This window comes from Mangifera indica, chromosome 4 (genome assembly GCF_011075055.1).
Source record: "Mangifera indica cultivar Alphonso chromosome 4, CATAS_Mindica_2.1, whole genome shotgun sequence".
Lineage (NCBI taxonomy): Eukaryota > Viridiplantae > Streptophyta > Magnoliopsida > Sapindales > Anacardiaceae > Mangifera > Mangifera indica.
This window is the reverse complement of record NC_058140.1, coordinates 789,920-817,890: the sequence shown is the minus strand read 5'-3', so window position 1 is coordinate 817,890 and position 27,971 is coordinate 789,920. Positions and strand designations below refer to the sequence as shown.

At 31.8% G+C, this 27,971-nt stretch overlaps 1 protein-coding gene and 1 long non-coding RNA gene across 2 annotated transcripts; one reads left to right on the top strand and one right to left on the bottom strand.

Annotated features, from left to right (window-relative positions):
- The first annotated feature begins 5,033 nt into the window (after positions 1 to 5,033).
- LOC123213418 (rust resistance kinase Lr10-like) lies at positions 5,034 to 8,648 on the top strand. Its single transcript, XM_044632854.1, has 3 exons — positions 5,034 to 5,819; positions 6,014 to 6,605; positions 7,950 to 8,648. Exons 1-3 carry the CDS (start codon positions 5,096 to 5,098, stop codon positions 8,455 to 8,457), a joined length of 1,824 nt encoding a protein of 607 aa, XP_044488789.1. The 5' UTR covers positions 5,034 to 5,095; the 3' UTR covers positions 8,458 to 8,648.
- Positions 8,649 to 26,687: 18,039 nt separating this feature from the next.
- On the bottom strand, positions 26,688 to 27,395 carry LOC123214774. The gene is made up of 2 exons (XR_006501894.1): positions 27,018 to 27,395; positions 26,688 to 26,925 (listed from the first exon to the last, which is right to left on the bottom strand). It is a non-coding gene; the product is annotated as an uncharacterized LOC123214774 (long non-coding RNA).
- Between the last annotated feature and the right edge of the window lie 576 nt (positions 27,396 to 27,971).

Here is a 27,971-nt window from a genome sequence, read left to right as displayed (position 1 = left end):
CTGACCTCAAAGATTTAATGGTTTGACCATTCTTGTTTTCAACCAAAGCCTTGAAATCCTTGAAAACAGAAAGAACTTCACTCTTGAGCCTGATAAAATACACCCAACACATCCTAGCATAATTATTAACAAATAGTAGAAAATATTTGTTGCCATTCAACGATTCTGTTCTCATTGGTCCACATACATCAGTGTGAATCAGTTGTAGTCTTTTTGAGGCTCTCCAGGCTTGGTTTTTTTGGGAATGGAAGCTTAGTTTGCTTTCCTTGTTGACATGTTTCACTGACTTGAGTTATTTCAGTCAATTTAGACATGTTCTTGACAAGTTCTTGCTTGTTAAAAGAGACAAGGGTAGTATGATTGAAGTGACCAAACCTTTTGTGCTATAGTGTTATGTCTCTAACTTCTATTCCAGGGTTAATAGACTCTTCTTCTTTCCAATCAAGGGTAAATGTTTTCCTTTTCATCTTGATATTCAATAATGTGGCATAATTAGGTTCAAATATAGTGTAAACATTATTTTTGAACTCCAAAGAATAATTTTTTTCAAGCATTTTTCTAACACTTAACAGATTTTGGCTAAGGTTAGGTACATATAACACATCAGAGATCAATTTGATGCCCTTGTGAGTTATGACAACAATTATGCCTTTTCCTTTTACTTGCACGTGATCTTCATTGCCAATTTTTACAATAGAGCAATAAGTTTCATCCATCCCTCTAAACAGACTTGCATTAAATGTCATGTGATGTGTACAACCATTGTCAATAAGCCAAGTATTGTTGTTGGTTGTGTTCTATGAGCATGAGGCAACAAAGTGTTGCTCCTTCTGTTTTCCAATAGCAAAGAGTTGCTCCTCTTGTTTTCTAGCTTCTGTAACTTATGCTTGTTGATTATTTGAAGGGTCTTTATTTTTGTACCTGCACACTTTAGAGATATGTCCCAGTTGCTTGCAGTTGTTACACAGCATATCTGGTCTCCACCAACAATTTTTTTCCACATGTGTAGTCTTCTTACAATGTGTGCAAGGTGGGAATTTCTTCTGTTTTAGCCCTTCTTTACCACTTTTCTCTTCAATTTTATCTTTGTTGCTTGGTTGTCTTTTATTCTTAACAAAATGCTGCATTTGAAAAGCTCCTTCTGTAACTCTGCCATATTTTAAAGTCCTCATTCTTTCTTGCATTTCAAGTGAGCTCATGAACTCTTTAAATGATATGGTTGAAAGATCCTTGGATTCTTCTAAAGAAGAAATCTTTCATTCAAATCTTTCTGGTACTGTTACAAGTACCTTCTCTACAATCTTGTTGTCAGGCAAATCCTCTCCTAATAGCCTAACTTCATTTGCTATTAAGGAGATTCTATCTGATTGGCAATAGTTTCATTTTCTTGCATGCGGAGAGCTTCAAAGTCTCTTTTTAAGCAAAAAACCTTCATTTGCCCGATTTTTTCACTCCCTTGATACTCTATCTTAAGCTTATCCCAAGCTTCTTTTGCAGTTTTGCATGTCATTATCTTAGCAAAAATAGAATCAGAGACTAAATTTTGAATTATTGTTTTTGCCTTAGATCTTTTGGTCTTTTCCTTTGTGTTGGCCTTGATTTGAGCTAGAGTTGGATCTCTAGGAAGTGGGGGAACAGGTCTATCTTCAACTATAACCTCCCAAAGATCAAAGGACTCTAAATATGATTGCATTTTTACTAACCAAATGGTGTATTTCTCACCTGTGAAGACTGGAGGTGTAACTAAGGAAATATTGTTGCAAGCCATTTGCTTGAGTGAAGTTGTGTTTTTTGAGGTCTTGTAAGACCAATGAGGCTCTGATACCAAATTGTTGGATTATTGGAATAAGTAAGAACAGATGCAAATGATATAACGGATGCAAATGATACCAGACTGAAAATTTTTACGTGGTCAAAATTTTCAAATATTGACCACATAAAAATAAAAATCAGTAATGAGTGTATGTTTATTTCAAATTTACACTTTCCATTTGGAAATCTTAGTAAATGATCCAACCTCTAGGACCGCAATAATTTTTCGAAAGGCCGTTTGAATTTTTGCCATGATGGTGGGCACCTTGAATTTTATTCAAATCTAATCACACACAAAGCCGTGTCCTACACATCGAATTGACTTGGAAGAGTCAAGCAATTATAAATCGACAAAGAGAATATAATTGTATTAGGCCTTCAAACTTTAATGTGATTTAACCCTATCAAAAGCAAGTTTGTTCCCATATGGTTACTGGTCTGAATAGTTTGGCTAATAAGTTTCTCTTAGCCACTCATCTTGACTATAAGTTCCTCACGCTTATCTTGATTGTATATTCCCTTTCTGATGTGCGTACAGTGGACGCACAGTGGTGGGTATAAGGTGTTATATTCTTCTGATGTAGTCTCAGGACCATCATTTTCATCTTTATAGACATTTGGATCGAATCCGGCCCTTGTGTTTACTGCTTTAATGGAATCCAAAAAATAGGCGTTCCATGCCAATGGTATTACAGACGCTTGAAGGTGATTTACAAAGCTTGGAGATGCCTCCAAAGCCCTTTGTTTCCTCGGATGTTGAAATTTTTGCAAACTAATTGAGTACTGAAAAATGTAATCTAGAGTGAACGATACCATTTGTTTCTTCTGAATTGGAAATGGAGCTAGCCTATTTGCTGTATCAAATACAAAATGGAAAGCAAGTTCTTGTTTCAAATATGTCCATGTATGTATAAATAAGATTCATTCTAAAATTCCAACGCTTGGTTATTAATTTACCGAAATATGCAACTTTTGAATTTCTTTTTTGGAACACATACATATCCTTGCTTTTACCATACATGTTCCTTAACGTACATTTTATTGTTCTTCTTCTAAACCATGAGAGAGAAGACTTAATCGAGGTTCATGTCAATTGGTGCAAATGGATTGAAGCACTGAAGAATGTAATCTAGAGTAAAATGGTTCACATTGTAAAAATAAAAACTGATGATGTTTTATTCTTCTCAAGGAATGAAAACAGGTGTTACTAAACGGTGCCGTTAGTTGGCGTTCAAAATGCACCGTTTTTGCTTTCGGTTTCTTGTTAATCTTTCTTCCTTTCTTTGCAATTATACATAATAAAAAACTTTAGAGGAATTTATAAATATGTTCATTATTCTGTCTTTACCTGTACAGATGAATTACCTATGTTTTTGCCTTTACAAGTGTCAACAACTGTAAAATTAGGGGGATATATCCTAGTAGTTTAAATTGCAAGATTTGGAAATAGTAAACCACAACCTTGAGGGTTAACCATAAATATGTAACAAAAATTGTGTAAAGGAATGGCTTCCAGACTCCATGTTTTTTTATCTTTAGCCCTATCCTCTCCATTAGTAGGAGGTATAATAGTATAAAAATGGTTCAAAAAGTTAAGAAGAATTTATAACATTGTTTCATTATTTGCTTTATTTATGAAATTGTTTAATCCTTCTGTTTTATAAAGTTGTTAACTCCAAAAACACCCCATAAAATAACATAAACAACTTGTTTGATTCAAGTTATAGTAATTTTTTGGTTATATAGCAGTCAATTCTCTCTAGTAATATTTTTATTTATTAGTGAAGAGCAATAAATCTTTACAGTTACTACTGATCTTTATCTGGTGGCTTTTTCATTTTTCTTTTTCTTTTTCTTTTCTCTTTTTCTGTGAATGCTATTACATCTTAGTAAATGATAAAACCTCTAGGACCGCAATTATTTTTCAAAAGGCCATTTGAATTTTTGCCATGTTGAGTGGGCACCTTGAATTTTCTCCTAATCTAATCACAAATAAAGCCGTGTCCTACACATCGAATCGACTTGGAAGAGTCAAATAATTATATACCGTGTCCTACACATCTAATTGACTCGGATGAGTCAAACAATTATATATCCACAAGGACAGTTGAATTATGTTAAGCCTTCACACTTTAATGTGATTTAACCTTATCAGAAGCAAGTTTGTTTTCATATTGCAACTGGTCTGGCTAGTTTGGTTAATAAGTTTCATTTAGCCTCTCGTCTTGACTATAAGGATTCTTGTTGCTATTTATCAAGAGGGTCCTCATCTGGTGCGTGCAGTGAACGCATAGTGGTGGGTCTGAGGTGTTATGTTCTTCTGATCTAGTTTCAGGGCCATCATGTCTATCTTTATAGACTTTTAGTATCATTAGGGATGTTATTGATATTAAATTTTTATATATTATAATATAAATTAAAAAAAATAAACTTTGACTAAAACTAAAACATTTGATTTTAATACATGGATGAAAAAATAAACATTTCGAACTTGGAAGGTGAAATCAAGTTTGGGTGATTCATCTTCTTCTTCTTGATTCATCTTCGTCTACACAGCTACATGATAACAAATTTTGGACGAACAAGAGGAATTTGAAATGTGTCAAATTATTTGAAAAGTAAGAACAATGATCCTTGAGTTCTTGGTCAGAATTCAACTGGAATAAGGGGTAATAGTCAATAGCTAACGTTGACACTCAATATGCATTAAAAATAAATTAATATAAGGATGCAGCAACAATCTACTCTGTGGTTGGAATCAAGGAAATCTGTTGGCAAGATTAAGCATTTAAACTTTATTCTTTCAGCTAATTGATGAAAGCTATTTACTGGTGTTTTGTTCCCATTTCACTCTCAGCCTAATTTGCAGTTTATCTTTCTCTTACTTGGTAGCGAGATCGTGCCTTTGAGAGTTAGACTAAATCAAGGGGGTCTAGGTCGAGCTGAGGGCCGACCTGACCATATATCTTCAACACCTACTCATTTTCTTTTTTTTTTTTTTTTGTAAGTAACATTTGCTCATTTTTTTTTTGATAAATGTTAATATTTCTTTTACTCTTCTCCCACTCATCTTTTTCCTGATAAATGTCAAATTATATTTTTCTCTTCTTTTTGCATTTATTTTTTAAAGAAAAATGACCAAAAAAAAATATTTATCAACCCAATCTTGACTAGAAGCAGTGGTTCCAGTAGTTCCAAGTTCTAAGCCACATAAAAAAGGTGATTAGCTTAACAATTATTGGACCTTTGCTTCTTGTTCCTATCTTTCTTTCTCTCTTTCTCTATGTTCCTTGTACTGAGTATGATCCTCTTCCTTCTCCCACCTTACTCAGGAGCTGAGAATGGTGATGAATTCTGTCCACCAAAAACATGCAGCCCAGACGGACCAGAAATTAGATATCCCTTCCGACTCAAAACTCAACCACTCTTCTGTGGCGATGAAGGGTTTGAATTGTCTTGCTTAAATGACAAGACATTATTGCACCTTCCTTTCTCAGGCGATTACTATGTGCAAAAAATTGTATATTATATTGGCTTAATTACCATTGTGGATGTGGAGGAGACCGCATGCACAATACAAAGTCTTCTAGCCCCTAACCTCAGAAACTCCAGATTCCATGTTTCCAACCTAAATCTTGAACACACAATATTCAACTGCACCAACAGGATTAACACCAGTAGTCATTACGATGCAGTTGGACCTATTAGTTGCCTCAGTTACGATAGAAATTTTGTTTATGTAATGCCTTCATACAAATATTCTGATAAAATTCTGCCCTTAAATTGTAGAAAATATAAAACGGTTGAAAGTTCTAGATATTTCACTTCGGCGGATGCTAGTAGAGGGACTTCCACAAATCCAGCAATCGCAATAGGATGGAAACCTCATAAAGAATGCGATAAATGCGAAGATTCAGGAGACTACTGCGGGTTCGATACTACAAGCAATTCTGTAATGTGTTGCAAACATGACAATCCAAAATTCTGTTTCAACTACGACCGCCATCGTAAGTTTTCTTTAAGAAATTTTGTTGCAAATGATTTTTCGGATCGTTTAAATTTATCCCCTCTTTTTATGAAGCTTTATACTTTAATGTTTAGTTGAATGGTCGCTTTCTCATGGGAGGAAGGAAGCCTGAAAAGATTTTGAGCTTACAAAATTGATGATAATTGAGCTAACATTTTTCCATTTGAGATGCAGATTCTCCAGTAAAAAAAATTGTATTGTATATAGCCGTAAGTATTGGAGGGAGTACATTACTTGCGTTGGTGATACTGATTGTTTACAAATCATGGAAATCTGAGAATGAAAAAGAGGCTCAACTTAAAGTGGACAAGTTCCTGGAAGACTACAAGACTCTTAATCCAGCCAGATATTCTTACAGTGACCTTAAGAAAATTACGGGTAAATTTAAACAGAGACTCGGCCAAGGGGGTTATGGAAGTGTCTTCAGAGGAAAATTTTCCAATGGAATTCCGGTTGCGGTTAAGATGTTGGAACATTCAAAAGAAAATGGAGAAGAGTTCATCAATGAAGTGGCCACTATAGGAAGGATACACCATTTTAACATTGTTCGTCTTCTAGGATTTTGCTCAGAAGGAACACGACGTGCTCTTATCTATGAATTTATGCCAAATGGATCGCTTGAGAAGTTTCTATTCTCAAGGGAAAACGAGTCAGCTCAGCGTCCATTAAGTTGGGAAAAGCTGCAAAACATTGCAATTGGCATTGCCCGTGGAGTAGAGTACTTGCACCAAGGATGCAACCAAAGGATCCTTCACTTTGACATCAAGCCTCATGGTACGTGCTGTCGTTGACACCCAAATTAAATCTTAAATTCCTGCAACAAAAATGTAGTAAAGGAAAGTAGGGATCATTCCCTCGAAGAGCTTTGATTAGTATGTCGTCACAATTAAATCAAAACACGAAAATAAAAAGGAGGGTTTTGAAGTGAATGCAAATTATAAAGAAAAACACTAATTAAAAATTCAGTAAAATAATCTAAAAGGAATAAATCGATTTAACAAACCTTGGTCTTCGTTCACATCCACCATTGGAACTACGATTGATCATCGAAACCAAAAATATCAAATTAATTATTCAAATATTCGTTGTGGTATTAAATTTACCTGTCATTCCTTACGATTAGTTAACCAAAAACAGGTATTCCAATTAACCCTTATTGATTAATAATTTGGATACGATCTCGAATTTAATTAAACGATAGCATTACGAATTAGAAAGACCAACGAAGCAAGACAACACAAACGTACGACGTTGCATTTAATCCAGTTGATTATTTTCCTAGGATTTAAAGTTCCTGACGCAGCAAACGATAAACCTAGTTGCCACTTCGATTAGGTGGATTGAACAATTACGGATTCAGCACCTAAACTAGCAATAGATTATATTAATTGATAAACTAATTGCGCACCTTAGAAATCAACCAACACAATCATGAAAAATAATTCAGAAAGATAACCAATACTCAAATAATTAAAAGATGCATTAAAGAACAAAAATAAATCTCACAATCATTGTAGTTCCATGGTTTCAGATCCCTTCAACCAAGATAAATTATTCAGCCACTGTAGACCATGTTTTTCTCTCTAATTCTCTAAGTACAATGGTTGATAATTCTCAAATAAAAATAAGAGTATATATATTGTCTTCCTACTAAAAATCTAGAAATTGAAACTAATCTCCTAATCCAATCAAGCAAAGTGATACATATCTTCCCAAAAAGAAAGGAAAAGATATGTATCTTTAATATATATCCTTCTTCCTAAAATCTCCTTCCTTATCTAGCTCAATTAATCCTCTTTTCCAGCTGGTGATTATCCCTTTCCTTGGAAGCAAATCTTAATATTTTATGGACTCTTGCAACAGATCTGGACATTCAGATCTGCTTTCCGAATTCTGCTCTTATCTTTCACGTGCCCACGCCTAGTCTGCATTACGGAAATTCCAGATTAATAGATTTGCTCCAGTTTTTCATCTTTTTGGCCCAACTTATTCCAAAATTGCTCAAAGCTTCCTAAAAGCAAAAAGATAAGTAATTCTATTAGATTGAATCAAATTTTCACACAACACAAGGGAATTATAAATCAAAATAGTAACAATTAATGGCCTTATCACCTCACAACATATTACTTGACCATAATTTTAGGCCAAAGATTTCAGATTTCGGTCTTGCCAAGCTATGCTCAAAGGAACAAAGTGTTATAACAATGACCGCGGCTAGAGGAACTGCTGGCTACATTGCTCCGGAGCTTTTCTCAAGAAATTTTGGAGATGTTTCTTACAAATCAGATGTGTTTAGTTATGGAATGATGTTGTTAGAGATGGTTGGCTGTCGGAAGATTATTGATCTTACAATTGAAAATCAGAGCCAAATTTACTTTCCAGAGTGGATATACAACAAATTGAGCCAAGGAAAAGAACTTCATCTTGAATTTGTTGAAGATGAAGATGAGGAAATTGCCAAGAAGCTTGCAATAGTGGGACTCCGGTGCATTCAATGGAATCCAATAGAGAGACCTTCCATGCCAATGGTATTACAGATGCTTGAAGGTGATTTACAAAGCTTGGAGATGCCTCCAAAGCCCTTTGTTTCTTCAAATGTTGAAATTGGTGGAAACTGATTGAATTATTGAAGATTGTATCTAGAGTGAACTATACTATTTGTTTGTTATTATTTGGAAATGGAGCCAATGTGATGTATCAAATACAAAATGGAAAGCAAGTCCCTGCTTCAAATATGCCCATGTATAATAAATAAGACTCATACTTTTGTGGAATTGAAGTTCGAACACTTGAGTGTTTATCGATTCAGAGAAATATGCAGCTTTAAAATTTCATTTTTTCATTGAGAACATGTACATATCCTTACTCTTAAAATACATGTTCCCTAAATTTTATATATATACACCACTGGTTTAATTTTTTCTCTTCTGAATTATCCTTTCTTATCCTAAATCGTGACAGAAAAAACTTAATACACCCTGAGGTTTTTGTCGAATATTCAAGATCCTAACTTTTAAAATACTACGAAGTACTCTCTCTGAAACTAACAATCCATCATCAAATCCTAATTCCATTAAAACAATTTTTACATAAAGATAAGAAAATTACTTGTCAGTGATATTACATGCGCAAACATTTCTTAGTAGTTATTCAAGCAAACCTATGTGATAATATTTGACTATATGATTCTGAAGTAAGAAAATAATGAATAATTACTGTCACCGAATCATATATTGCAATGTCAGTTTGAATGGATGAGTTGTTAACTCTAAAAACACTCAAAAAAAATATGTCATAAAAAATTTGTTTGATTCAAGTTATATTAATTTTTTCGTTGTATAGTCAGTTTTCCGTTTAAACAATGTTATTCACAGTAACTTCTCTGTTTTCTCTAGACTAATATTTTATTCGGCAGTGAAGAGCAGTAAATCTCTGTTGTATAACATGGTCCATGGGTAAGTATTTGAGTTTTTGAACTGTCTTGGATGTCTTTTTGAAATTGAGTTAAAATTTGAGTGGAAAATAATCCTTTGCCCTTTCGAAAAAGTAAGATTTTGATTATCATAATGGTAAGTTTAATGCAATTCAATATGAATTATACCCAAAATGGTGTAATTTTGATTATATCACACATTTTTAACGCAATTTAATTTGATGACACCTCTCAAGATGTGATTCTAGTTGCTGGCTAGATAACACTTTTGCACGTGCGACCAATGATTGCTTCTAACATTTTTTTTTCTCAAAATTTTAAGAATTTGTGATTTCAGAATTAGTGAATGAAAAGTATAATTTTTCCTGAAGAAGAAGAAGGAATAATTCACTTTAGAAATTGTTGTTAGGAGGATAGGAAGATGGCATTGGGCTATTTGGTTGGGATAAATATTTGATTACTTTGTTAATTTACTTTTTATTATTAATACTATTTTGTTTGATTTAATAAATAATAAAAGATTTTGATAATATTATATGATTAAAGGTTATATATAATATTTTCTTATTCATTCTAGTTATTAATAGATTAATAAAATAATTTTAATTTTATTATATATATTTTTAATTAATTTTGTTATCACCTCCACGGTAGCCTTATGTAGCAGCTGGCCTGAATAATTTGGTTTAAGTTTTCAAGGGGTATTGAACATGAAATCTCACCCATCCCAATTACATAGCAGTTTCTGTTACCCTATCATCTTCACTATAAATCCCTCGCAGAGGGTCCCCATCTGGTGCGTGCAGTGGACGCACAGTTGTGGGCCTAAGGTGTTATGTTATTCTAATGTTGACCATAAATGCCATAACTGGGTCTACATCCTTTCTTGTAGACTCGATAATTGAGTGGAAATTTCATATCAGGTAAATCAGTTTCGAAGAAATTTCATACAAGGGACAAATATGGATGAAATTGAGTAGCAAAAAGAAATTTTGCAAAGTGCATGTCTCCATCCAGTTTTTCATAACCATATTGTACGCAAGTTTCCAATTTACATTACATTGTATATTGTCCATCCAAATCAGGACAGGAAGAACTATGAGCAGAGAAAAGTCGTCAACTTTTTCAACTTCCCTATTTCCCTTGTTCATCTTTCTCTTGATTTGTGAAACACATGGGGAAATGCGTCATAAAAAATGTTTAATTAATCATTTTGATTAGAAAATCACAAATATAAGTATTTTGATTATTATAAGTATTTTGATTAGAGATCCAATAGTGTAACAAATTAAGATAACTTCTGAATGTAAGTCCCTTTTAATTTTGTCTAGTAAAAATAGGAATTCAAAGAATAACAATGATGTGTAAAAGGTCAATAAAACATCAAATATTTTATTGATATTTTACTTTTACCGTATAAACAATTTTTCAAAAATGGACCACATTAATATAAAAATCACTAGTGAGTGCAGGTTTATTTCAAATTTACACTTTCCTTTTGGAAATCTTAATAAATGATCCAACCCCCAGGACCGCAATAACCTTTCAAAAGGCCGTTTGAATTTTTGCCATGTTGAGTGGGCACCTTGAATTTTCTCCAAACCTAATCACTAACAAAGCCGTGTCCTACACATCGAATTGACTTGGAAGAGTCAAGCAATTATAAATCTACGCTCCCTCTCTCTTTCCTCCCAATGTCGATGAACTTTTTCAGAATTGTGGGTGATGGGTGTTGGTGGCAGTGGTAGTTATAATGGGTTCTGGTGGTGTTATCAACAACTCCTCTGTCCAATTAGTCCATCTATTTCTATATCTATGCAACTTTCAACAAATACTAAAACAATCACCACAAATTGTTAGTGGAGTGAAGAGAATTCGTCTTGGCTTGCATTAGGTGCACAATGATGATGTTTAGAGACATGAGGTTGGCATCCAAGGACGTTGAAATGGGTAGAGTGGGAAAATCAGATCGGTCGTTGTCAGAAATATATATTGCGTTTATAAGTGTGAAGATTGAAACTCATTCATACATAACCAATTGACTTGTGTTAAGGTTCAATCTATAGTACTTATATATCATTCTCTTATGTTCTATTTTTTAGGTGTGGAACTTTTAGCCTCTAATAGTTGTTGCGGTGAGAGTGAAGTTTGATGCAGAGAGTTGGGAGTCAACAGTTTAGTGTGGGGATATTGCGTGTTTGTAGCGATGTTGGTGGTGTGTAGTGGTATTGGTGGCAATGTGTAGGCGTTGTTGGTTTTGGCAGTGGCAGTAGCAGTGGCAGTGGTAGGGTGGTTACAACAGGGGTAGTGCGTAATAATGGTGGTGACACTATGTGGATGATGTTGGCCTTGACAATGGCAGGGTGTCGTTTACAGAGTGTGGATATTGTGGGTTTTAACACTGGCAAGGTGTTACTGGTAACAGTAATGGTGCTTCAGAGAAGATAAAGGTAAAAGAAAGAGAAAAGGGATTTTACTTATGGTAACTTGTAATTTGCATTTACTCTACTAAGTACATGGTTTTTGGTCATTTTATTATTAGCATAAGAGAATAAAAAATAATTAAATTTATCGTAGTAATATTTAAATTTTTAAAAAAAATTACCAAAGGTGTATTTTTTTTCTTTTTCATATTTTATTTAAAAAATTAATAGAATTTATTAACAAAATTTAAAGAAAAGTAGAAAAATATTGTTTTTTTAAGTTGGAGGTTAAACAGCTATCATTCAGGCAAAAAAAACAAATGTGAAATAGTCATTCTACCTATAAAAATATGTTGGAAATGGGAAAGAGGCTCTATGGTCATGAAGAACTTTAATGTAGCATTTACAGTAACCTGTTATCTTTGCTGCACTGATGGGTCTTCTGTGTATGTTAGTCATTGCTTTGAACTTTGGCAAGAAACATGGAAACTCTTTCAATTGCAGCAGGGGCATCTGAGTCAAAACACTTAAATTCTCAAAATGGCATACCTTGTTTTATCTTGCATATGTCATTTTACCCATATGCCAATGTTTCTTCCATTAAAATGCCAAGGAACCATAAACCTACATTGAAAAAGTAAGGAAAAAAAAAGACCAATCTTTCCTCATTTTACAGACTCTTTCCATTAAAATGCCCTTCATTTCATTATTGTATATTTTAAATGAGTTAACACTTTCTTCACTTATGTTTTATATCTCTTGTTATCTCTACTTTTAAAATAAAATTTAAGGTACTTAAATTGAAAGCTAGAAAAATATATGATTAAGATAAGAGCAATGCTATATACTCTGAGTTCGAAGTACCCAATTGGATGCTTAAGCAATATGTCAATATATAATTGGATATTATTTTATTTTTTATTCAAAATTATTTAATCAAATAATGAAACATTATTTACGTACATAATTGAGTATTTAAAACTTGGTTCACATAATTTTACATTCACTAGACAATGTAAGATGTGATCATAGACGTTGTATTTCCTAAATTTTTAAATGAACATTAAAAAATAATCATAGTCATGTTGCTCAAATTACTAATTGAGGATAAAATTATATACTGCCATAGAAAGTACTAATTTGGATATCATGCGGTTGATGCAGCTCGATTCAAACTGAATTAAAGTTGGAATTTCAATTTGATAGCTCGGCTTGAATTTAACTCAAATCTCATCTTATTTATGACATAATTTATAGTATAGATGACACCAATAATTCATCGATGATACTATTCATCTCACTAACGACCTCTAATGATATCTCATATTAGTTCCAACAAACTCAAGCTCATCATTTGGGATTCAAATTGAATACTTGAGTCAACCGATATTCGAATTTAGTTCAACTCTAATCTAACTCTAGATGTGAGTGAAATGACCTTGACTTTTCTACCTAAGAAAGGCCAAACAACAAAAAGGATTTTTCTTTTGATTATTTAAATTGCAAAAACGTGTTAGGACATAAATTCTTGATAAGCTAGAAAAAGGAACTTAATTATGGTCAAGATAGATAGTGGCATATTCTTTATTGATAGGATTCATATGCAAAAAACGCGGAAAGATATAACTCTGATTCATAATTGGACCCTAATTGTTGACGTCAACCAAAAAAATTAAAATTTTTGAGAGAGTAACATGGGTAATCTAAAATTTTGCATTTATTGAGAATTAAACCTAAACTCCATCCATCATTATAATGTGTATAAGCAATTCAAATTATATATTTAATTATTAATTATACAAAATCATTTAAAATATCATTTTTAATATTTATTTAAACAATTTTTGGTTCGATCACCAATTGAATTGAATTCTCCCCCACACTAGATCGAGATTTAGTTCGGTTTTGAAATCATTAGTCGTGAAAATATAGTGAAGACACATAAATGTAGCACTACCAAAAAGTTTCAAGGAAGTATAATTTCTATTAATCTATTAATGGGCATAAAGGCTACCTGGAGGAATTAATTTAAAGTATGGGTGGTTCGAATGTCATGTTCTAATGCAACTTTCTTGGTAAATTCTTGAACAGAATTATTGAGTACTGTTCCTTTTATGCCCATTAATTAGAAACTCTTAACCCAATAGGAAGAGGAGCTTATAGTCAATATAGACCTAAAAATACAATATAGAAATGTCCAAAATGAACAGAAGTAAAAATATTGGAGGTCAATTGAAAATATTAAAATCTAAGAGGAAACAAAGTGAAAGTTTGAAGATTATTTTAAAATTTTAAATTTATAGATATTGTTACTATAATATATATATACACACACATACATTTTTTCAAATAGTACATAATATTCTGTTATAATACATTAATATATTCGACAGCTAATAAATTGTTCATACGTCAGGGGGGTAATATATTTTTTTTAAACTAAGGGGGTCAAATAATTCTCCTTGATCCCACGTGGGTCCACCCCTACTCATGTTCAAACATTAAATTAAAATACAGGGACCTAAACGCGTATAGACTTCAAACATGAAATTAAAATAAGTGGGTAAATCAGTTGTCCCACTAGTTTACTTTTCTCAATTAGTTAGTACAACTTATTTTCAAATCACTGTATATTTCTTTAATAATATTAAATATTTATTACATTTTTTAAGGATGAAACATATAAAATTAATTAGAAGTAACTTTGTCAATTATCAATAACAACTAAGTATATTTCTTTCTTTAAAACGTAAATTTCAATTCAGTATAATAAAAAAACTTAGAAAAAATAAAAAATAATTTCAAATATGTTAATTAAACAATGAGCAATACTATGTGTTCTTATTTTTATTAAATAATTTGAGTACATAGATGATGTATCCTCATATAATTAGATATTAATTTAAAATCATCTATACATATGATAACACATTATCTATATACCCAAATTACATACAAAGAATATGTAAACATAGTTTTATTATTAAACAATTAGCACTCTATTATATAGATAAAAAAACTAATTACAAATTTTATCATTATTTTAGTTAAAATTTTACGCATTTTAACTCATTTAAGTTTTAATAAGATAAAAATTGTGTAATAACATAAACCCAATTTTGTTGGTTTTTTTTATTTAATAGGTTTATCAAGTTTGACTGAATTTTAAACTAATCAATATTTATATATAAATTAGATCAGATTGTGTATTGATTCATAGTTTAACTAATCAAATCAGTTGGTTTGGTTCAATTTTAAAAACACTGGTTTTATAAGATATTGTTGTCAATGCCAATGCTACAATATCCATATTGTTACATGTAACAGTTGTCCTCTAAAGCCCACAAGAAAGGAAGTTTGTTTTCTTAAAAAGACTCTGAGACTGTTTTCAGAGTTTCTACAGCAGCAATATGTGTCCTTCCAGGCCCATAAAATACCACAGAAGATGTCCCAGATATTCTTTAACCTTTAATAGAATACTCTTTCTTTGATCTGCATCTCTTGTGTAGGATTATAACTTGTAGATGAATTCTATGGGACTTTGAATGACTGATTTGTTTAGGAGAGATGCAGAGTACATATGGTCATCTCACATCGATCAAAGACTATAAGATAAGATTAGTTTAATAATATATAAACTTTTAAATTATTGATTAAGACGTATTTTAGATTGTAAAGATAAAAAACAAAACCTGAGCAAGCAATACCTTGACAGGTTGGGCTATCGGTCTGTGATGTCACGCCAAATTTCCTGTTCTAACATTAAAATAATTATGCATAGTTACCAATCCCAGAGCTCAATATACTCTGCTTCATAAATAAACTCTGCACCATTTCCTTTGACCAGAATTCCATCGGCGGGGAAGTTTTTCAAGACCTTTCATAACCTCCTTGTCCAGCAGCAATATGACCCACCAACTGTTAAGATAATGTTTGATTTTGATATACAATTTGTTACAATTTTGTTTTTGGGTTTTACAACCTAAATGTATCATTAGTTATAAAAACTCACAAATTATTTAAGTAGTATTATCGCTGTCGACGTAGAATTTGCTTAAGAGTGTTACAAATTTCTTTTCAGTCTCAGATTCTCCGGATTTATAAACGAAAACTGTCACACGTGCAAAAACGACAATGCCCCCAATACTGGTTGCAGTGGACACTGAAATTGTAAATGCCGGATTATATCCATGAGGATCTGCATGTCAAAAGTAAAATGCTTAACTTGGTTCACTGTTTGTGTTGTGTGTTATAACTTCAAAACAGAATGCATCGAGTGTGAAAGTTCGCCAATTCGACGCTTTTAAACCATCCACTAATAATTTATTCCAGATTTGGTACTTGGCTTCTCAATTATGGTAACTGTAATTAAGACTCCTTCAACACAAAGTGGCATATTTTATTATGCAAATCTTATTGTAAAAGAAATTTACTCATTTCAGCTCCTTCCAATCGGGTGGGCAACATCTCTGAGAAAAGAGTAAGAGTAATTTTATATGTACCAACGGATGCGTATTAATAGCTAAGGGATCAATATCTGATTAAGTGATTTAGTTGTTTATTTTATCTCTGATTCAAAATTACTTAATCACATTATACTACATCAACTCATTAATACTTGTTAATACTAAAGAAATGATCAAGCTGAGTTGAACTAAGTAATATTTGGCTCGAGTTTGAGACAAGAACAATTCGACTCAAATTATTACATTTAAATCTTGTAATCTGTATACTTATAATTACCCCCTTATTCAAAGACGGTAAGTAAAATATTAGGAGTGTAAGTGCAAGATTTGAAACTTTAAAGGTATACTGATATTTTACTCAAATCAAATCATGAGCTCACTGAGTAGACCAAAAGCAAGCTTGCGAGTGACTCAACTCACTAACACCTTTAGTATGCATCCGGTAGTACATAAAGTATTGTTAGTAAGAAAATAAGTATCACTAGTAAACTATTAATGAGTTACATCTGTTTTAAGGATGAATAATAGCATTGAGCCAATTGAACATTAATTTAAATAGAAAAATAAAAATAATCCTTTAGTTTCGAAAAAAAATTTCAGGCTTACTTTTTTGAAGCAAAATCAAGTAGTAATCCATTGTTTCTAAGGATCTTAAAGCAAGTTTCTGTCAAGAACTGCATAATTGGGAAAAAAATGAAAAGAAGTAAAAAGCTCAGGCCTCAGTGTATTTAGATAGAATCCTAAGCCCAAATGAACCCACCTTGCTGATACACTACGAAGAAGAAAATTTCTGTTACAGTGCCATTTAAAAAGAAGAAAGAGCAGCAGTAAAAAAGGAAAAAGAAAGAACTTCATCAGGTGATTCACATGGAGAACTTTTGAAGCTGAAAAGAACTAGTCACTTCTCTGCAATTTCTTTCTGATAAATAAAAACTCTCTCTGTGGTCCAACACCATGTTTCTTTTGCCGTAAAAAGGGATCATTCTGCCCCCAAGAGGCAGCTGAAGCGACAAAGGTTGAGGCCTCCCAAGCAAGAGGCATGGGTTTGAAACTTGTTGGGGGTCATATCAAAATCAAACCTTTAACGTGTTTTCTCCTACTTGACCTGATCGACTCAAGCCCGAAAAGATACGTAAGCATTTGTACTCTTGTTTATACCTATTATTATTACTTGAAGTAATTTTTTGATCAATGTGTGTGAACAAGTATAAAATTAAAGCATATGAATTCTCAGCCTGCTGAAAACTTATACCAAGGCACCTAGACAAGTACTAATATTCTTAATTCGATTCATAAAGAATATTATTCGGACAAAGAAGTGATTTTTTTCAATTAAAGAACCTTTATTTGAGCCACACCAACCCTGAGTTGAGTCTGAATCAAACAGAGAAGTGATTCTGATACTACTAAAAGATAAAAAAAGTGAAACAGAAACTAATTAAAGTCATTTCATTATCTTCAATTCATGACAAAAGCAAAGGAAATACATGATTGGTGTAAGAGATGCATGCCCAGTAGCATTACAATTATAAAATCAAATAGCTAGCTACATTGTATGCATCTCTTACATCCCATGTTCAGAGGCAAATAAACTAAAGGACAAATATGTAAAAGAACATGACAAACCAAGGTTAAAAAAAGAACAAGAACGAAATTAAACACCAAAGTTACAGTAATTCGGACCGCTACCCTCAATTCCCCGCAATGCAATAATGTCGCTCTCCCAACTCTGCCCTTTACTAGAGGCTAGAAACTCAGGAGAGCGCAATTGCAAAGCATTGTTTATGTTTGTTCTTTTGTCATTTGTCTTCAACCATATTTACAGAAGAACTCTTTTCGGCTGCAAAGCTGCTGCCCGCCGCCACCGCTTCCTCTGCAGCCACCGCTAGAGTTGACAAACTGGTGCAAGTATCCGGCAGTCATAATTGAAGTTTACACTTGATATGTATTAGAGGGGGAAAAAAGGGGATGATGCCCAAGAGGAAAGAAAGAGTTGGAAAAAATTGTGGATAGAGAGCTATGGGAACATGAAGGTGGTATATAAAGGCGAGATTAGTAGCTTTTTGGTTTTAATATGAGTGGGAATTTTAACTTGTGATAAAATAATGTAAACGCAAGTTAATAAAAATAGAACAACAATATGCATACCACTTATGTGTGTTATTATATGATTAGGTATTATTTTATCCTTAATTCAAAATCATTTAATCACATGGTGACATACATCAAGTATGTACTTATTTGTATACTCAAAATAGATATACATTATTTTATTGTAAAAGATAATGGGTGTTCAAACCAGTATTGGTTTGACCACTTTTTGAACTAAACTAGTTTTTTCAGTTGAGAAAACCTTGCACCGAAACTATACTTATTGAAAGACTAATTAGTTTTGAACTAAACTGAAAATATCGGATAATCAAACCAAATTTTGGTTTATCGCTTTTGACCCAAATTTTTAGAGAATTGTCATTCCAAACTTGGAATGGTCGTTTTGGCTTCAAACTTCATATTTTCTTCAATTCTTCATCAATTTATCCAAAATGGTGATCAACCGATGGAATGGGTTTGTTCTTTGTTAAACAAGCAATCTAGGAAATGAAATGGGTGTTTCAACCTCTAAACTTCCTTTTTCTTCAAACCAATTTACTAATATTGTCAGATCTATAACCAAATCAAAAAATCTGTTGACCAAAATTCTAACCAATAACTAAACTAGCTTTTTTGCTATCTTATTTTTTGATATGGTTACTGGTTTAGTTCAGTTTACTAATTTGTTTAACACCGTTAATTAAAATGAAATCTCTCAAAGTGAATGTTGAAAGTTTTGGTCCAAGAGCATGTTTGTGGGAAATAGAATAGCTCCACTAACTCGATTTCCAAGGCTCTTGGAGTTTTCATATTTATTCTGATGGATGGAGGAGAACGAAAAGTGGGCATTGATGGGGTTTGTTTGTCTGGGTATGTGAACGTGGCTTGCTCTACTCTATGATCGAATTTACAAATTAAATGGAATAAAATTTTATCTCTCACGAAGCTCAAGACAAAAGTATTAATGGCCAACTTTTTAGTTTTATTACCTTATTATTGAGAGCAATGTATGGCTGGTCATCACCTAGAGTGCTGTGTACAGTATTGGAAACACGCCAAAAATTATCTACAATCTTCCCCCACTTGCCTCCTGCACTGATTGAACAGAGAAGGCACTATATTAGTTTATATATATTGAGTGAGAAAGATAGAGAGAGAACATTTGCACTGATTCTCCTAAATTTTGATTTCACAATGAAATGCATCATCAACAATTAAAAAAATCAATAAAATTATATTTATTTATTATTAAGTATATAAATAAATATAAATACAATATGATATTATATAATTAGATGATTTTAAATTAAAAATTAAGTATAATTTAATCACATAATAACACATTATATATATTTATTTGTATATATAAAAGTAAATTCATATAGTATTATTAATAAAAAAATCCAAAACGGTTTTCAATAATAATGCGTAACTATTAAGCAAATTGTAACTAGTAACGTTATATATATATATTTTTTTTTTATTACAAAAATAATAATCATTATATAATTAAGTATCATTTTATCTTTTAATTTAGAATTATTTAATTTTATGATAATATATTATTTGTGTATTTAATTATATATTCAAATATATATATATATATATGTTTTTATTAAATATTAAAATTAAACATTCATATTTTTTAATACATGATGAGCTATTATGTAATATTGCTCTTTATTGAATTGAAAATATTCATGTAACTTGTCAGTGTGATCACTGTTTTAAAACCCCTGATTAGACGGTCAAATCCAATTTAGAACATGGGTAAAACTTGTTCCCTTGGGTTGAACCAAGTGAATACTGCAAAACCATAGTTCAACCATCGTGTAGATTAGTTAAGCTGTCATTTTGATGTGAAATGATTAAAATCTATTTTATAATTTTTAATTATATTATATTGACGTTGCCAATCTACTAACCCAATATAGCATTTACATCAGCCTGATTGCAGTTAAACATAAGGGAAATTGATTTGGCAAATAATAATAATAATGAAGGTTATAGTAGGTCAATCTTTGTTGAGCTTTTTAGGTTTATGATTAGGTCAAGCCTTAAGATCCTTCTTGCACGAGAGAATTTTACAAATAATTCCTTCATCTTTTTTCGGTTCACATTAAGCTTTCAGTATCCATCAACTTTAATCCATGTTCGTGCGTTAGGTGATGATGTTCTTGACTTTCAGCTCTCAATTTTCTTCTATGTATTTTGGCCTTGATATCTGAAAAAGAAAAAGAAAAGTATATGTTTCTTCTAAAAGACGATAGATAATTTTTAATTATTGATCACTTGAACCTATCTACTGTCATTTTTAATAATTAATTTTATCGTATTTGAGCATGGTTAAGTTATGCTTAAATTATTGTTATTATGGTTGCCTTTATATAAAATAAAAACTTTTTATAACTAATTTCTGCCTACTCAAATAAAAAAATAATTAAAATTAGATTTAGTCTAAACTAAATCTGAATATAACCCGATTGAAGATTAGTTCAAATCTAAAAGAGTAAGATCAAGATTAATGAACTAAGAATTAAACTCAGTTTGAAAACCATTTAATTTTGAATTCACTCTAAGCTAACTAAAACTTGCATATTTGAATTGCCTCAACCTTTATTTATTTTATGAAAAAAAAGTCCAATCTTTCGGTTAAATTTGACTCATTCGATCCAAACTCAAATTCAAGTTTTAAAAGCTTGAATTGAACTCAGTCTAGTTAATATATTCAAAATTGTTCCAATTAAACATTGGATTCGATCGAATTTCTCGAGTTTGGATCAAATAAATTGAGTTTGAGGTAAGGATTAGACTCATTTTTTAAAACGAGTCAAGTTTAAGTTAATCTCAACATTCAATTTTGAGTTACCTCAAATTAAATAAAAAATTAAATTTTTTTTAGTCGAGTTTAAACCTCAATTCATCAATCTCAAGTTAACTCTTTTGGATTCCAATTGATCTCAAATTAGGTCTTATTTAGACTTCATTTGGATCGAATCCAACCTTAGTTATGATCTGTCACTCAATTATAATAACCTTGATTGATTCTCCATTTAAAATATGTCTTCATTTTCGTAGTGCACAATCAATGGCATCCATCTTTTGCATAAAAGCTCGCTAAAGAAAGTTGTTACAAAATGTCAAAATGAAGTGGGACAGGCGTCCCTTTGAATCCAAGAAATAATTGAACACTCTTTTTATTCAGTTGCTGCCTTTTCAGGCTAGTATGATTTTGAAATGTCATAATTAATTTAAGTCATGGAAACACCCTTTTAAGTTGATGAAGAAAGAAGAAGCTAATGGTAAACAAAAAGATGAAACAAATGGGACCAAATCACTTTGCCATAGATTTGTCCATTTCAAAAGAAAAGCATGCAATTACATAAAGTCTGCCTATGAGCATAAGTCAGCGATTGGATCCTCTTTTCTTTTTCTCTCCTTTCACTGTTCAACCAGAAGCAGATGGCCTGTCAAAACTTATCTAAACTTTCTTTATTAATGATAGTTATTGGTAAATAAGAATTTTTGTGAACAACATTGTTAAGAAACTCAAAGAAAAACAATAAAATACACAAATACTTCAACACAAGAGCACAGAACTTACGTGAAAACATTAATAAAGAAAAAACTACTAAGAGAAGATGAAGATATTTTTCATTATGAATGAAGAACAGATCAATTTTTGGACAACCCTCTAAGATATACACTCCTTTTGGTACCATCAATACAATTTTCATATCTATGTACAAATCCTATTTGGTAGATATTTGATACATGTACTCACAGGTCACTTGCGCTTTACTATTGGTCGTTGCTATTCTACCCATTGCCCTATGTATTTACAAGTATAATGAAAAGCTTATCAACTGGGTCATGTGATCCATACTGCAGGGGCAAAGCCCTTGCATCCCAAATAAGATCAGTGAAGGACTTCAAGATTAGGTTTCGGTACTAGCAAGGATCTCTTTGAAAATTTATATATAGAAATTGTACTTTCTGAATTTGAATGACATTTTTTACAGTATTATAATTTTCACGGAAGATGCATTTAAGAATTTCCAAGGACGACGAATGGCAAATGGCTTTATTCAGGGGGCTCCGAATTTTATTTCAAAATGAGCGCTGTTGAAAGTTGACTACTGTAATTTAAAATTGCTGGTTTACAGCGATGATGGAGCAATAACATAAACAGGCCCCGCCATTACACGAATATCAAGAATTATTGAAAGAAGGCTACAAGATTAGCAGTTTTCACTCCTACTCCTTGTAAGTGCTCCACTTTCTCACCTGCTATTCTATCTCCACCGTCCGATTTGACTGTGAGAGAGAGCCACTGTAGTTGCGTCATCACTGCAACATTTCTGCGTCAGAAATTCTCACAACAAAACCTTTCATGCAAGAAGGTTCATGATAGATCAAAATAAACAAACTAATTTTGCCTCCAATGGGAAGCTTTAGTGTCAAGGACAGGACACCAAGCAAGAAAGCATTGTTCGAAATTTATTGTTGATATATTACGATCAAATCTTTCATTTATTTAGCGTAGTTCAAACTTGGATCCAAAGTTTTGGCTTTATCACAATTTCACTTGTTCAAATTGTTTCTTTTTTATTTAATATAGTGATCCAAGTATCGAAACATACATTCTAGATTGCAGAAGGTGTGTAGAATATGCATTCCAAGTTGAAAAACCGGCATTCCATCAAAGTCTTGGAATTCTAGCATAATGTTGAAAGACCAAAGGAATTGATCTCGTTCCATTTTTAAACAACCAAGCTTTATATATTCAAAACAAACTAAACAACTAAACTTTCACTATTTTCTATAAAATATACTTAACTAATCAACTTGCTTTAAAAATAAAACAAAATAATGTTGTTTATATTTGTTTTATTCTTTCACTAGAAAATCCAATTATTTTACTAAGAAAATTTGAAAGTTTCACTGTATTTATTTAAAAAAATATAAAATTTGATCTGTAAAAGAAAAAATTGATAATCCGATAGTCTCAAGTATTGTTATCATATTTTTCTTGTTTTTAGTTGTTAATCTAATTGGTTGTGTTGTTTTGCTCATGGGTTGATTTTCTTTTTATATTATTATTTGGTTTCTAGGTTTCTGTATTGCTTTTGAAAGGATGAGAGCACAGCACAGTGCAGAGCACCACCGAGAAGGGAAAAATTTTCTAAAAATGGTCAATCATTGGATACTCAACAGCCGAATCCAAGAGCTCAAATCCAAGCCTCCATCCACCCCATAAAGTGCCATGTCTAGTAATTGGCCGACAAACAGCGGCGCATGAGCCTCGAAACATTTAACCCACCAAACAATTCAATCGAAGCCACCAAAAAATGCGGCAATATACGGCGTTTAATAGCCAAAACAAATTCAGACGACTGAGGAAACACGCACCATTTTAACTCTCAACATTGGATCCCGTATGAGGATGAAGCTTCATTGGCTGAGCTGAGCCTGGTTTATGTTAAATTTATTTATTTTTACTGTGGTTTATGAGAAATAATATGTGAATATGTAATATGTGTGTGTGTAAAAGTGAAAAAAGTGACTGAGAGGCATGTGAATGTGTGAAGGAACGTGGAATTTATTCTTTTGACAAGCTTTTTGGAGATTTGAGGAGAGGTAAATAGCTGCTTTTAACAAATTTTGGACTTAAATGATATGCATATGTGCTATATCAGTTGGTGCCAATGTTTTAAAACCTGGACCGTCCAATTGAACAGATCCGATTGAGACCCGGTGGCCAATTTGGCAGTCATTGGTCAAGTTTTAAACTAAGTTTTGTAAATGGACCAGATCAACCTATGGTTGATGTCATGCTGACCCTTTTTTTAATTAAATTGTAGCTTGAATACTGTCGATAGATCTTGAGGCATGAACCGAGTCTACTTGAATAATAAATATGCATTATATATCACTAAGTCATAATCCTATTTGAACGAATATTTATACATGAAACATAAATTAACCCTTGACAGGTCAATGTCAGATTTGAGTAGAATATCTGATCTTATGTTTGGGTTGGTGTCAAAGTTTAAAACCCAAAATGGTTGGTCGAACCAATATGACTGAGGCCTAGTTGGCAATATAATCTCGATCAAGTTTTAAACTAGGTTTAGCCAATATACTAGTTCAATTCATGGTTAAATCAAGCAAATCATATCAAATCGTGATTAAATGTCAAGTCAATCTAGTCAAATCATCATGTTGCTATTATGATAATCCAATTTTTTTCAAATGGTGCTAGTAGCACATGGTCACATGTAATTTGGATTTCATACTTAATTGATACACAAGCAAAATTGTATTAAAAATTTTTATAATCGATTAAGACTCTTAAATCGAGTCCATATCAATAAGGAATATATACCGCATACCACAAAATCACAATTATGTTTAACTTAATATTATCCTAATGTTTAATCAAACCATTGTTCTGTTCGGTCAAAATCCAAACCAGTTATAAAAATATCATACTATATTAATAATGTGAAAGTTTTAATTTTATACCTAAAATAACATGCATATTAGTTGATTGAGTAATTAACCCAAGGTTAATCAGATGAACAGCATAAATAGTGATTCAATTATCAAATCATACCGGTTCAACTATTATATTGACATTATGATAACATCACATGATTAAATCTATTTTAAAATTTTAATTATATAATGTTGACAGCACTGATTAATGGTGAATTAAGCCTTTGACTTGATCAATGTCCAATCCGAATCTATAAACATTGATCATAGTACAACAATTAATTTTTTTTTTTAAACAATCCCAACCCCATGCATTTAAGAACGGTGTGCTAGTAAGACTCAATTAATTTATGGTATTGTAAGATTGTAAATTTGTAATATATGCCTACAAAAATTACATATTTTAAGTTAAAAAATTTATAGGATAATTTTAATTGATTGTACTTAAATTATTTTAATTCTTTACTTTGTCTTTGTTAATAATATTGGCATATCCTACTAAAAAGGTTTTATGCTGATCTGATGAAAATGCCAATAAGTATTGGATTCAATCCCAATTATTTAAGTTTGAATTTGAACTCAGATTAAATGAGTCAAAAAATAAATTCTTTTTATAAACAATCTAATTTCAAATAGATTTAGACCTTTGAGTTTAAGGTAATTTATATCAAATTCAAAGTTATATTATTTTTTAACAAGTTTCAATTTATTGAACACGAATTGACGTTTTAGTCTTTTAAATTTAAATTGATCTTACATCAAGTCTTATTTGGACCATGTGGAAGAGAAAAGTCGAAGAGCCTTCTGGGTACCATTTTGTAGTACTTTTTTAATTACAATAAGCATCATATATATATTTGTAGAAATTAAGACATAGATTTTTCATTTATTTACGTAAGTTTTTGTCTTTCACATCGAAGTCTATGAGAAAATTATGGTCATCTTGCTTGTTATAGGCGTACAGCTTGTATGCAGCTTTGAGGGTAAATTTTTTTTTTAAAAAAAATAATTCATAATTGAAATTGCTAACAAAACTGGAATAGCTCAGCAGGTTAGAGCGTGTGGTTGTTAACCACAAGGCTATTACACGTTAGAATCACAAATCGGAACTATAAACTTAAATCGGATAAAACCTAATCATTTTTATTTGAGATATTTTGAATTTTAGCTTGTCAAATTTAAATCAAATTATTTTTCATCTAAACTAAACTCAAGTTAATGTTCAGGCTTAATTTGGCTGGTAGCCACCCCAAATTTAAAATATAATTATTCTAATTATCCGTAAATCTCAACACTATAGCATAGGGATTAAAATGGGCGGGCTGGTTTTGTGCAAGTCAATGTAGTCTTAAACCCATTCAAAAAATCTTAAAAACAGAATAAATTAGGTTTATAAGTGTGAAAATTAAATTAGACCTATAAGTATTTGGGTCTATATGTGTAGATATCAAAAATCATATAACACAAACTTATATAAGTATAAAAATCGAAACTCATATTACACAAACTTATGTTGTATTTATTAGTTAGAATATATTAAGACTATAAGTGTGAAGATTAAAATTTATATTATACAAAACTAATTTATTTATGTTAAGGTTCAGTCTTTCACACTTATATATCACTCACTTATATTGTATTTATTATATGTAGGACTGTAGTCTTCAATACTCTCTAACTTATATTAAATTTATTATATATGAAACTTTAATATGTAACATTGCATGCATTGTCCAACTAGGGAAACAAGTATTTTATTTTATTTTACATTTTTTAATGAGGAATCCATGGCCCCCTACTTCAATAGGGGTTTGAGTTCCATAGGTATGAGAGTCAAAACTTAAAATAAGTTTAATCTTTAATTTAAACTCAACTTCTTCAATTCAATCTTAGATTGCACATGTGCCTCAAGCAAAAGCAAAAGTCAAGAAGAATTAATAAAATTGTTTACCTTCTATACAAAAATTACAAATGCTTAAAAATCCATTATCATTTGTACTACAATCAAACTTTTTAAGATTTCAGATTTTAATTTAGAATGCCAAAAGTACAATTGAACTTGTTGCAGTCGATTCAGGTTCATACAACAAGCTCCTTCCAGAGTCAGATTTATTTTGTAACAGGTCAAAACAGTTCTATGCGACAATTTATCCATATAGCAATTTCCTGTACCTTGGAAACCAAAAAACATAACAAAATCATATACAAAACCTTCAGAAACAGCAAGAAAATTATTAAACAAGAAGGAAAATAACACCAGAAACCTGACAGGTCAAGTCAGAATCACTTCTTACAGAAGAGAAAGCTGGGGAAAATGCTTGAAATCAAGGGTATGGGAGGTGTTGGGAAGAATTGAACCCCATTCAAAAGACAAAACCAGGAAGAAAATTTTTGAGGCCATCCTGCCCAATCCCCCCATACCTATAACTCCAAGCAACCCTCTTTCTCTTTTTCTCTGCCTTGGCTTGTCCGGGGAAAATTATGATGAAAAGGTTGATGGCTGAGAGTGATATTTATGGAAGAATAGGCTTGCTCAGGAAGATGTCTTGTGAAGGCAGCTTTGGAAAAATATGCTCCCTTGGAAACTACGTAAAGCATGTGGACAAGTGAGAAAGCTGGAAAAAGAGAAAGAGGTAGGTTAGGTGAGAATCTGGCTACACTTCAATTAAAATGGCTAACTAACCGACAATTTTCTTTACTTTTCTCTGTTTTCTATGCGTTTTATCCGGGAAATCAAAACTCTTTTTCTTCCTTGTTAAAACTCCTTGTTGCTTCGGATACTTTGAGTGGTAGAGTTGTGTAATTTTAAGGGAAGTCTCCTCTACAGGATATCAATATATTACTCTTTATTGACTTGATTCAAGTTTTACTTGCTTGATACGATAGATTCAGTCTCGAATGGATAGTTCAGCTTAGGTGGAGTTTCTTGTTAAAAAAAAAACCCTCATTTTGCCAATTTGCCTTTGAGTGGTAGTTTAAGTGATTAAAAAGAGATATTAAACACAAATTATGAGTTCAAATTTTATTGACGACATATCAAGATTAAACTCTTAACTTATTTAATACAGTAGTTGTAAAAGTAATTATTAGATCCAAGGTTTCACTTACTTGATATGATCGACTCAACACTGAAAGAACAGTCCGACTCAACACTGAAAGAACAGTCCGACTCAAGTAAGGTTTTCTCGTTAAAACAAAAATACTTCTCATTTTCTTTC

Bases quoted from the DNA above. Each gene is read 5' to 3' on its own strand.
- LOC123213418 (XM_044632854.1), top strand. From the start codon at position 5,096: ATGTTCCTTGTACTGAGTATGATCCTCTTCCTTCTCCCACCTTACTCA. The intron at 5,820-6,013 runs GTAAGTTTTCTT...TTTGAGATGCAG, and splicing joins TTTCAACTACGACCGCCATC to ATTCTCCAGTAAAAAAAATT. The intron at 6,606-7,949 runs GCCTCATGGTAC...AATGGCCTTATC, and splicing joins ATCCTTCACTTTGACATCAA to ACCTCACAACATATTACTTG.